Source organism: Symphalangus syndactylus, chromosome 13 (assembly GCF_028878055.3).
Source record: "Symphalangus syndactylus isolate Jambi chromosome 13, NHGRI_mSymSyn1-v2.1_pri, whole genome shotgun sequence".
Lineage (NCBI taxonomy): Eukaryota > Metazoa > Chordata > Mammalia > Primates > Hylobatidae > Symphalangus > Symphalangus syndactylus.
In genome coordinates, this window is record NC_072435.2 from 35234646 (window position 1) to 35247423 (window position 12778).

General features: G+C 47.0%; 1 protein-coding gene across 1 annotated transcript in view; it reads right to left on the bottom strand.

Annotated features, from left to right (window-relative positions):
• Positions 1-12778, bottom strand: part of MUC16 (mucin 16, cell surface associated) — a 215135-nt gene that overhangs the window by 119465 nt on the left and 82892 nt on the right. Inside the window, exons 5-6 of the mRNA XM_055237836.1 lie at positions 2686-12003; positions 480-584 (exon numbers count right to left, since the gene is read on the bottom strand). Of these exons, the coding sequence (XP_055093811.1) occupies positions 480-584; positions 2686-12003 (9423 nt within the window). The remainder of the gene's footprint in view (positions 1-479; positions 585-2685; positions 12004-12778) is intronic.

A 12778-nucleotide genomic window follows, 5' to 3' on the forward strand; every position in this document is an offset into this window, starting at 1 on the left:
CATTTACTTATAAAATAATGAAACTGAAGCCTTGTATATTTTTTCTTCCCAGAATCAATAAGCAGCACTTTTAGTCAGCAGCAAGCTATCCTCCCACCTTGGCCTCTTGAGTAGCTGAGACTACAGGCCTGCACGATGCCCAACTTATTTTTTTTTAATTTTTTTTTGTAGAGGTGGGGTCTCACTATGTGGCCCAAACTGGCCTTAAGGCTTGGGTGAAAAAAAAATAAAGCAAAAAAACAAAAAAATTTCAAAAGAACAAGAGAAAGAAAGAAAGAGAGAAAGAAAGAAAGAAAAGAAAGAAGAAAGGAAAGAAAGAAAGAAAAAAAGAAAGAATTTAGAAAGAAAAAGAAAGAGGGAGAGAAAGAAAAGAAAAGGAAAGAAAAGAAAAGAAACGAAAGAAAAAAGAAAGAAAAGAAAAGAAAAAAAGGCTTGGGTGACATTAGCAGAGCAGAAATGGAAACAAGATCTATATTTACCTGCTGGACTGGTCCCCGTCTCCTCTGCTGGGGCAGGCCACGTGGAATTTCCTTGTGCTGCCTGGCTTGACATCTTTGTGGTGGGCACTAGCGTTCCATCAGTTGCTGAAAGAAAAGGGCAATAGGAAGGTTCAGCTATCCATTACTTCAGAATGTCAGTTTTTGAGCTTTCTTTACATTGACTGATCTTTCTATTTTGCTTCAACTCAGAGGCTCGAGAGCCCAGCGAGTGAGCTGGACAGCTGCCCAGGTGACCTCCCATCAAACACTAGTCTAACAGGACATGGTAGAAAGCAGACACCAGGCACCGTCACGAGAAAGACTGACAGATCTCAGATGGGAAGGGGTTCATTTTATAAGTAATCACAAATTAAAATGTGACAAGTGGCCAGGCACAGTGGCTTGCCCCTGTAATCTCAACACTTTGGGAGGTCAAAGTGGGAGGATTGCCTGAGCCCAGGAGTTTGAAACCAGCCTGGGTAGGATAGCGAGACACCATCTCTACAAAATAATTTTTAAAATTAGCTGGGCACGGTGATGTGCACCTGTAGTCCCAGCTTCTCTGGAGGATGCAGCAGGAGAATTGCTTGTGCCCAAGAGTTCAGGGTTGCAGTGAGCTATGATCACTCCACTGCACTCCAGCCTGGATGACAGAGTGAGACTGTCTCTTTAAAAATAAATGAAATAAAATGGAGTAATATTCTGTTTAGAGTATGGATTCTTAACCTCTTTTTATTATAGGTCCCTTTGACAGGCTTGTGAACCATATGAATTCCTTTATAAATTAAAATAAAAATATAGAATAAAACATAAAATAACTATAAAATATTAGATTACAAAGGAAATCATTGTTGGTAAAGAAAATCTGGTACATGTACACCTTGGAGTACTATGCAGCCATAAAAAAGAATGAAATCATGTTCTTTAAAGCAACATGGATGGAGCTGAAGGCCATCATCCTAAGCAAAATAACTCAAAAGCAGAAAATTAAATACTGCACGTTCTCATTTATAAGTGGGAGCTAAACAATGGGTACATGTGGATGTAAAGATAGAAATAATAGACACTGGGACTCCAAAATAGAGGAAGCTCGGAGTGAAGTGAGGATTGAAAAACTACTTATTGGGTACAACATTCACTGTTTGGCTGATGGGTCCGCTAGAAGCCAAACCTCACCATTATGCAGTATATCCACATAACAAACCTGCGCATATACCCCTGAATCTAAAATTTAAAAAACAAAGGAAATGATTATATTGAAATGTTATCAAGATCTTAATAAACAAATGTAATACACTAATACAGGCACTTCTTTAACTAACTCATTAAATAAGATCCATTGAAAAGTCTAATAACCAGGCTGGGCGCGGTGGCTCACGCTTGTAATCCCAGCACTTTGGGAGGCCGAGGCGGGCGGATCACGAGGTCAGGAGATCGAGACCACGGTGAAACCCCGTCTCTACTAAAAATACAAAAAATTAGCCGGGCGTGGTGGCGGGCGCCTGTAGTCCCAGCTACTCGGGAGACTGAGGCAGGAGAATGGCGTGAACCCGGGAAGCAGAGCTTGCAGTGAGCCGAGATTGCGCCACTGCACTCCAGCCTGGGTGACAGAGCAAGACTCCGTCTCAAAAAAAAAAAAGAAAAAAAAAAGAAAAAAAAAAAGAAAAGTCTAATAACCACCATAATTATGAATAAAGTCATACATGATTTTTAAAAGTGCTTGCAACAACTGTCATAGGATATGAAAGTGTCCGGAATTTCTGTTGTTGGCAAAGGCACAGGCACCGCTAGGATTCATGTGGTTTGTTTTGTTACCTCTATGCATCAATACAACAAATGCTAAATTTCAGTTCAAGGTTAGCAAAAATAAAGATGTAGTTTACAAATACCGCATGTTCTCACTTATAAGTGGGAACTAAACCTTGAGTACACATGGAGACATGTGAATTGAGGGTGGAGACTGGGAGGAGGGAGAAGATAAAAAAAAAATCTACCAATCAGGTACTAGGCTTATTATCTGGCTGATGATGTAATCTGTGCCCCAAGGCCCCGTGACATGCCATTTACCTATATAACAAACCTGCACATGTTCCCTGAACCTAAAATATTTATATTTTCAAATGTAAAAGTTTAAAAAATAAAAAATATGTAATTTATTTCCAGATTCATCCCCAGCACACTTGGGGAAGGAGCAGGGCATTCTTACTTTCAACCAAGGAGGTCTCGGCAGGAACTGAAATAGAGCTTGCCCATGTTTCTGGAGAACCCTTTCTTCTGGCTGTGGGTTCTGTGGGAGAAGAGACAGGTAACAAGGATGTCGGGGTCTCAGATGGTATGAAGGTTAACATCTGTGTTTCAGCTGTTGTGCTCTCTTCTTCTGTAGTGGTCTGGCTTGAAGTTATCTCAGGAGTCTCCTCCTGGGACATATTTAGAGTGGATGTTGGAGAAAGTGTCAGAGCTGAAGTCTGAAGATGCACCAATGTGTTGGGCTGTCTTGCCATGGAAGGTCCAAGAAAGAGTGAAGTCTTTCTGGAGGTGGATGCAGTGGGGGAAAGGAAGCTGGTTTCTTTCTCAGTGGGTAGGCTTATGGGAGAGGAACTAGAACCAGACCTTGCTGCTTGACCTGTGCTGAAGAGAGTTGTGAGTTTTGATGCAAGAGAGGTCGAGGTCATAGCTGATGATGCCTTGCTTGGGTCTGGATAAGACATGCTCTCTGAGGCATATTTAGGGTCCCCTGTTCCTGAAGTGGGGATTCTGGGTTCATGTCCTGCCATAGAAGGGGAGGCAGATCCCTCAGGGATTTCAGTAAAAGCTGTTGATTGAACTGAGCTTGCACTTATGGCCTTTGTGGAAGTCATCATCCCTGCCCTTGGGTTTTTTTCTGGAGACTTGGACAGTGAGGAAGATGCTGTGCTTGCATCTGAGTCTGGAGTGGTGTTCAGGGACTGTCCAGGAGTTGGTAAAGAAGCGGACTTAGTATCCAAACTTGGGACCTCAGAAAACTCAAAGGTCAAGGTGGACTGTGGGATCCCCCAAGTTGGGGGAGCAGTAGTCAGTGATGCAAAGGCCTTTGATGGGCTTGGGGAAGCAGAGACAGGTGTTAGGAGTCCTGACTCAGTAGTGGTGGGCTTCACAGGTATCCCTTTGGGTGCTGTTGATTGAGTAGCTGTCAGTCTGTTCGTGGTGATTTCAGACATGGCTGTTACCTCACCTGGGTTCGTGGTCAGAGGGAGAGAAGAAAATGTTTTGGTTCCAGTTGAGTGAGTGGACCCACTTATGATTCCTCCAGAGCTGGCCAAACCCTGGCTTCCTGTGGTTAGTGGCATCATAGATGGCCTCTCAAGCCCAGCTGATGAGTCCACCAAAGCCGTTTTCTCTGAGTTATCAGAACTCTGACTGAATACAAGGGAACCAGTAGTTCCTGCAGGCAAAGTAGAAAGTGTCACAGTGGTTGAACCTTTATAGGTTGTGTTCCGTGGAGCAACAATCTTAGAAGGGGAAGTGGAAGGAGGATGGAGTGGACTTTCTGCTACTCCTTGGATAGTGATTCCAGGGATGCTCCTGTCTGGGTTACTTACTGTCTTAAGAACCAGTGCATCACCATTTGAGGTCTCTGACATGGTCAGGGTAGTCTCTGGGACTGTGCCAAGACTATCCGAAGTTATAGTCACCAGTGGGGTGGAATCAAAGGATGTAGCTAATGAACTTGTTGGCTCAGTGGCAGTGAGAGGGATGGCTGGAGTGTCCGGGAGTAAAGTAGGGAAGGAAGCTCCAGAGAGAGTCCCTGTACTTGGAAGTTTAGAAGGTGGTGTGGACACAGTTGAAAACAAGATGGTATCTGTGACCGAAATCTTTGAGGTGAGTGTTGTGTCTGAAGTCTCAGTGACTACCAAAAGGCTCTCAGGAGTAGCTGAAGTTTCCCAGCTTGCTCCAGAGGTGGGTGTAGTTGGGGTCCGTGGTGAAGAATGAATGGCTTTGCTTTCACTCATAGTGAGAAGACTGGCTTCTGATGTAGCCCTGGATCCAGTGACCACTGCTGCTGAGAGATGGGGAGTGAAGGCAGTGGCTGATTCAACAGTTGATGCTGGAAGTGAGTGTGTCTCTCCTGCAGGACTTGTCTTGAGAGAGCCCATGGCAGGTAAGTCAGTAGTACTGCCTACACTGGTCCATGTACCTGGTGCTGGAACAGAAGTCACCACAGAATTGCTAAAGGTAGGATTTTGTCCGGCGGCAGTGTCAGTGCTGACCATGGTGCTGAAAGTTCCTACTGGTCTAGACCAGGCTAATAGGGCCGAGCTTGTCTCGACAGGGTGGGTGATTGTAAAGGGTGGTAAAGTGGATGGAGTGCCACCCACATTGGAGCCCCCATCAAGAGAATAGGCGTTACTGGAAACAGATGAAGAGGTGGCTGTATTTGTCTCTGTTGTAGATGTGGGCACCTGGGATCTATCTGAAGAGAAGAGAGATGGGGAGGAATTTGCTGTCATTCCTGAGATGCTAGTGGGACTGATGGAGGCTGTTTTAGTGACATCCATAGTTGAGGAAGCTATGGAGGTGTTGATCAGATCAGAAAAACTGCTATCTGAGGGGAGCTCATTTGTTGTCCGTGCGTCAAGGATATCTGAGGTTTTTACTGTAGTTTCATTATCCAGTGAAACTGTGCTGGTCTCTGTGAAACTAGCAGTGAGAACTATAGGGTAAGTGGGTGGAGCAGCAGAGATGATTGTCCTTCTCTCTCCCAGTGTAATGGAGGGACTGGCTCCTGTGGGCTTTGTAGACATAGCCGAACTCATCCAATCCCCAGGAGTAGGTGTCACTCTTGAAGTCAACTCAGGAGTGAGAGATGAAATGGTTCTAAATGAATGAGTTGTCTTTTCTGGGAAATGTGAGACAGTTGTCACTTCAGTATCAGGGGAGGGGGAAAAGGAGACAGTGGAAATACTCTCAGCCCCATCTGAAGGTGTGTCAATTACATCTGATGCTACTGTGGACAAGCCAGGTGCACCTGCGCTGTTTACTGGGATGCTTGTTTCTGTATTAGTAGTTGGATGGGACCCCAAAGAGATTGACACTGTCCATGGATCCTTGTTCATTCTAAAGGAAACCAAAGACTCTGAAGTGGGCAGGGATATTGTCCTGGTTAATTCGGTCCCTGCTGAAGAGGCTGTGCCTAAACTCAGGTTAGCAGTACTCTCAGATTTAAGGCCAGAAACATCTGATCTAGAAGTTGTGGCCATTGGAAGAGGGACTTCAGAGCTGATACTTGCCCCCACAGGAGTCTCAGAAAGACCTGTGACCGAGGATGCATCAGTGCTCAAAGTACTCGGGGCTGTATTCTGGGGACCATGGGTCTCTGTTTCTGGATTTCTTTGCTTAGCAGCAGATGTGGATGCAGCTGAAAAGAGTGGAAATTTGGTCGTAGTTGAACTTGGGTTTGAAACCCCAGAATGAGCTGAGGACAGTGCCTCAGATAAACTAGTACCTGGCCAAGTTGTAGTGGGGAGAGATGTAGTGAGGTCCCATAGCCAGGAAGTGATTGCATTCCTCCTACTGATTGTGGAATCCAAGGATTCAAGTGAGGCTGAGGAATATGGAGACGGTGTGCTGCTTCCAGAAGAGACTGAATTCTCATGGGTAGGGGAAGCAGACACTGCCACAGAGTTGGTATATGGAGTTGACTGTGTCTGCACAGAAACTTTTTCTGAAGAAACTGCATGTAGTGATTGAGTGGACTGTTCAATTGTGCCTGTACTGGTCCATACAATTGTTGGTGGGGTGATGGGAGAATGAGTCATGGGTGCTGAGTTGATGTCTGGTCCTGAGGTTATGTCTGTAGAAATGACTTCTTCCACTGGAATGGATGAAAAAGGCAATGTTAAGCTTATGGCCCTGTTTCCAGGAGTGGAAGTCAAAGTGGTCTCTGCTTCAGGAGCTGAGGTCTCAGGCGGGGGATGGATTGAAGAAGATACTTCACTCTTCTCTGTGTAAGTCATGGAAGTGTGAGTGCTGGTTCCCATAGACAGGGACTTAGAAGAGGTATCGGAGCCGTTTTGCAATCTGGAGGCTCTAGTGACACCAGTATTCAATGACCTGTCAGTGGCCAAAGTCCCTGCAGAGCTGGTGTGCACCCCATGGCTGAGGTCAAGTGAATCTGTGGTCTTGGGGGCATTACTGAGAGTGAGAGAATGCCATGATGTCACCTCCATTGATGGAGTTGGAGATGGAAGATCCGTAGAGGCAGTTCTGAGTTTTTCTTTTTCTGTATTTTCAATGCTTCCCAAAGCTGTGGACATAAGGGTAGCTGAGCTGGACTCTGTCCTTGCTGAAGACTTGGAGATGTCTGAGGTCATAACTGTGGTGACCTCCTTGGTCCAAAATGTGCTGCCCCCTATGAATTCCACATCAGGAGTTGTAGGAGATGAGGGTAGAGGGATGCTTGTGCTCATCTGGCTTCCTTCAGCAGAGCTGGGTTCAAGAGAGGAGGAGAGAGCTGTATTCCCCTGTGTGTTCAGTCTTGGGCTGCTTCCCTTACTAGAATCTGTGACTCCTTCAGTAGTTGACTCAGAAAGGACAGAGGAAACTCTTCCTAATGACTGGCTGATGCTTCTTCCTGGAGCACTAGTAACAAGGAGTCCCATTGTCCCAGCCATAGAGACAGTGGCTGTAGAACTGCTTCTTTCCAGTGCCATGTTTGTGGATGTCTCAGCTGGGGAGGATGTTCCTATGGGAAGGTGGGCTGTGCCCAGGGTGACTCCACTACTACTGCTCCCTGTTGTTGCGTTGTCCATGGGTGGAGTGGATTGAATGTTTGTTGGGCCAGTCTCAGTCTCTCTGGAGAGTGTGTCTGTAGATGGTTTCCAAAAAGTTGTTGCCTCAGAGGAGCTTCTCCCTTGTGTCCTGAGCTCAGGGTAGACTTCAGTAAGATGGGAAGGGGATGCTGAGGCTGGTATAGATGTTTGATCTTTGAGTAACTGTGTCACATGAGTAGGACTCATTGTTGCAGAAAGGGTGTCCTGTGCTTGTGTTGAGTGTTCAATCACACTGGTCCACGTGGTTGTCAGTGGGGTGATAGGAACAGTTGTTAAGTCCCCAGTTGTGCCCAAACTCCTGATTCCTAGGTGCTGATCCAACGTGGTTGAATCTATATTTCTAATGGCACTGGTATCTGCCTCTGACTTTGAAAGTTCATGAGAAGGTGTGGACATAGGTGGAAAAATAGCAAATGTACTCATGGGTGAACTTGGACTTGAAATATCCAGGTCTGTTGAAGCCATTTCCTCTGTCAAACTGGTACTCAGCCATGTTGCCATGGGGAGAGTGATTGTGGTCTGCTCACTGGTAGCGAGGACCAGGGGTTCCCCCGGGACATCAGAAGTTAGTTCCAATGTGCTGCTTCCAATGGTAGGGGAGGTAGGCATTACTACAGAGACAGGACCTGGAGCTGACTGTGTCTCAAATCCAGATGATTTTTCTGCCAAATTTGTGTAATGTAATTGAGTGGAGTGTTCAGTTGTGTCTGTGATGGTCCATGCTTTTGTGGCCGGACTGGTGAGATTGGGTGAACTTGAGATTTTAGGACTTCCAGAGTAAGCAGCTGGGGTGGTGGACTCTGTCTTTGGATGGTTTTCTGTGGTTCTGAGTGTCCTCACTGAGTGGGGTGTAGAGACCTGAGCTGAATTTGTATCCTTAGGATCCGTAGTGGTGATGTAGGTGGTGGGGGCCCAGGTACTACCAGTGTTAGTCTCTCCAGGAGCTGTCATCTCAGGTGAAGACCCAGAAGAGTAAGCAATTTCATCTGTCTCCATTCTGGCTGTTGATACATGAATGTGGGTCTCTATTGAGGGGAAGGTGAAAGGTGTGTAAGAGCCAGTTTTTACTACTGAAGCCATGGTAAAGTTGATGGTGCTTGGACTTTCTGAACTAGCGTGTGCTCCAAGGCGGATGCTGGGTGTGTTTGTTGATTCAGGGTAGGTGCTGAGGGTCGGGAGTCCCCCTTCTGATGCCTCCATTGATGTGGCTGGAGATGGAGTGTCCAAGGGAACCAGGGCGCTTTTTCCTATGGCACCACTTGTTGGAATATTACTTGGTGTCAAGGAAGTTGTGGAAGGTAAGTTGAGCATGTTCCATTGACTAGTTTCAACTGTGTCCATTATCATGCTTGTGGTGACTCTCTGAGTTGAAAATGTGGAGCTCATTGTGACTTTGGGAGTAAGAGAAGAAGGAGATGAGGACAAGATGCCAAGCCAGGTGCTTCTAGCAGAGCCAGGATCAGGAGATAGAGGGCGAGTTGCAGTCATTTGTGGAGTCAGAGCTGAGCTTGTTCCATCTCTAGGTATTGTAATTTCTCTAGATGTTAAATGATAGACATCATCAGAAAACGTGCCAATCAATTGGCTTGTCCTTCCTGGAGTGCTTGAGCCAGCAGCATCCATGGACTGAGATGGAGATACTGCCATTGAGACACTTTCTTTGGTCATGGTAAAATCCGTAGATGTCTCAGAGGAAGCTGTGGTTCCAATGGGCAGATGGGTTGTGTCCAATCTTCCTTCAGTAATGTAGCCCTTTCCAACTGGGATGCTGGTAGAAGCCATAGCCATAGTGCCTGGGCCATTCGTGGTCTCTGTTTTGAGGATGGTTGTTGATGGTTCCCTGACAGAAGTTGCTTCCGTGGAACTAGTTACTGGAGAAGTGAATTTAGAGACCATTACAGTAGCAGAGAGAGAAGTGGCAGAGGTTGAAACAGTGGTTGTTGCTGAAGGTAACCCTGTCTTGAATCTGGGACTAGTCTCTGGCCAAGTTGTGCTTTGGGGTGCAGCAGAGTCACTAAACATGCCTGTATTGGTCTGTGATATTGTTGCTGTCCCAGAGAGGTGAGATATTTTAGGAAAAGCTGAACCGGTTGAGTTTGTAACTGAGGTACTGCTCTTGGCTCTGAGCTCACTCACTAGGTGGGATGAAGAGAACTGAGCTGAATGTGTAGTCCAGGTGTCCATGGTGGGGAATACTGGGGTGGAGACAGAGGTGCTGGCCAACGTGCCAGCACTTACTCTGGAAACAGAAGTCTCAGGTTGAGACACAGATGGATTCAAAGTTTCCTCTGTTTCTTCTCCACTGGTAAATAGACGAGTGGAAGGAGTAGATGAAGAAAATGTGGTTTTCACTCCAGAGACACTTGGGAGGCTGAGAGTGCGAGGACTCTCTGACCATTCTGAAGCCAGTGTCCCAGTTGGGTGGATGCTAGGTGAGTCTGTAGTCTCAGCAGAGGTGCTGAGGGTGAGGACACTCCCTGCTGTCCATTCCCCTGATGGAGATGGGTGAGTCAGAGAGGAAGTTGCATTTCTGACTCTTTCAGGACTTGTTGCTGCATTATTTGGGGTCATGGAGAAAAGAATGGCTGAGCTGGGTTTTGTCTTTGTTGAGATTTCAGGAGTCCCTGTGGTCATAGATGAGGTGACTTTGTGGTGTGAGAATGTGCTGATTGCTGACACTTTATCCTCAAGAACTGAAGCAGATGACAACAGAGGAATGCTGGTGCTTATCTTGGTGTGTCCTGCAGAGTCTGGTTCAGGGGAAGAGAAGGGATGTCTAGTGTTTAATGGAGTCAGTCCCAGGCTGGTTCCTTCCCTAGAAGCTGGGGACTCTAGAGATGATGTCTCAGGGATGACAGAAGAAACCATTGTATGTGATGTATATGATGGGTTTGTCTCTCTTGGAGGACTTGAGCCAGCAGCTGTCTTGCTCACTGCTGGAGACATGGACATTGGGACACCGTTCATGGCCAGAGTCAAATCTGCAGATGTCTCAGATGACGCTGTGGCTCTGGTGAGTGGGTGGGTTGTGCCCTGGCTTCCCCTGGTGCTGCTGCCTCCTGTCATTGAAACCCCAGTGGGAAGAGCAAACTGATGGGTGGTTGGGCCAGCTGTGGATTCTCCAATGAGTGTGTCTGCAGATGTTTCTTCAAGCCAAACCCCTTTTGTGGAGCTGGTCTTCAGGGTGGTGAAGCCAGAGATCACTGAGGGAACAGAAGTGGTGACAGGGGCTGCCACACTGGTTGATGGTGGGGGTCTCTCTGTTTTCATGCTAGGACTTGTCTCCACCCACTGTGTGTACTGGGGTTCACTAAATTGCTGAGCTGTGCTTTCACTGGCCCACGATGATGCTGTTGAGGTGCTGGAAGTGGTTGCCCTCAGGATGTCAGAGCTCCCGTGGGCAGCTGTGCTGGAACTCTGCCTCCCAGAGGTGCTGCCTGTGGTTCTGAGCTCTCTTGTTGGGTGGGATGAAGAGACCTGAGATGGACTTCTGATCTTGCTGTCAAAAGTGGTAAAACCTGGAGTGGGGACCAAGGTGGCAGTCATTTCAGTCTCTTCTCCAAGAGCAGAGGTCTCAAGTGGAGTCATAGATGTATTCAAAGTTCCTTCTGTTTCCTTTCCACTCGTGGAGTGATGGGTGTTGGTCTCCTCTGAGACTAAAGTGGGAGGTGGAGATGTGGTTGTCAGCGCTGAAGTGCTGGTGCCACCAAGGGTACCTGGACTCCCTGACCATTCTGAAGCCAAAGTCTTGGCTATGTGGGTGCTGGGTATATCCGTGGTCTCAGGGAAGGCACGGAAGGTAAGGATAGTCTCTGCTGTCTGCTCTGTGGATGTAGATGGAGTCCCCAGAGAGGAAATTGTACTTCTGACCCTTTTGGCACTTGTTTCTGCATTGCTTAGTGTCATGGAAAAAGGGATAGCTGAGTTGGGCATGGTGCTGGCTCTGGCCTCAGGCACCCCAGGAGACAGAGGGGAGGTGATACTCTGGCCTGAGAATATGCTGGTCTCTGATATTTTATTATCGAGAACTGAAGCAGATGATGACAAAGGCCCACTGGTACTTATTCTGCTGTGTCCTGTGGAGCCAGGTTCAGGAGAGGAGAAGGGATATCCAGTGGTTGATAGAATCAGTTCCAGGCTTGTTCCACCTCTGGAATTTGGGGTCCCTCTAGACGATAAGTCAAGGAAGGAAGAATAAACTGTCCCAAATGATGGGTTTGTCCTTCCTGGTGTATGTGAGTCAGTAACTGTGGTCTCAGCTGGAGTCATAGACACTGGGACATTTTCCTTGGATGCAGTTGAATCTGCAAATGTTTCCATTGGAGATGTGATTTTTGCAGGAATATATCTTGTGTCCCAGGGGGTCCCTGTGCTGTCACCTTCAGTTGTTGAGGTCTCAGTGGGGACTGTGTACTTCTCAGTGACTGGGCCACTTGTGGTCTCTACAGTGAGTGTGTATGTAGATGCTTCTTTGGTAAAATTTCCTTCTGTGGAACTGGTCTTGGTCCTTGGGGAACTCAATCCTGAAACCACGCTTGTAGCAGGTGAGTTCCTAGAGGGAGTTCCATTGACCTGGGGACTCAGCGATGGGCTGGTTCTTTGCTCGGAATGTGCAATTCCTCTAGAAGTTGACTCAGGGAGAGCAGAGGACATCGCCCCCAAAGACTGGGTGGTTCTTCCCACGACTGAAGATGCAGGACTGGCCAAGCTCTTATCTGGGTAAGTAAAGGGCAGAGTACGTTCCATTACCACAATTGCACCTGTAGATGTCTTAGGTGACAAGATGGCTCCTGTCAGTCCTGAATCCATTTCCAGTGTGGCTTTAGTGCTCCTGCTCCCTGTCATCAAGGAGTGGGTGGGAGAAGATGACCCAGGAAGGCCTGTGGGTTTCAGCATGGACAGGTCAACATTTGCCTCTGGATGGAGGTCTAAGAACAATCCCTTCAGAGAGGGTGGTCTCTGCAGAGCTTCTGAGCTCCCTGAAAACTCCAAAATTTCTCAGGGTGGGAGATATGGCTGGGGTCCCTGCATTTCACCTGGAAAACCTGTGTCTAGAAGAGCTGCTGTATGTATGGAGGTTGGGGGAATTGTGCAACCCTTCTGATTGAGAAGACTAAATCTCAGGGAGAGAAAGGAAAGGATAGTTCAACCACAGACAATTTCCTCAAACAAACACCTGAAGATCTCAATTCTTCCCTTCAAACTTTTTAACGGATTCTCAGTGTCTGCAGAATAGAATTTCTTAGTGTATCATGTCTTAATGATCCTCTCTCTCTCTCTCTCTGTGTGTGTGTGTGTGTGTGTGTGTGTGTGTGTGTGTGTGTGATGTCTTAGAAACCAAGATCCAGGCTGGGCGCAGTGGCTCATGCCTGTAATCCCAGCACTTTGGGAGGCCGAGGTGGGAGGATCACCTTAGGCTAGGAGTTTGAGACCAGCCTGACCAACATGGAGAAACCCCATCTCTATTAAAAATACAAAATTGTTTTTAAT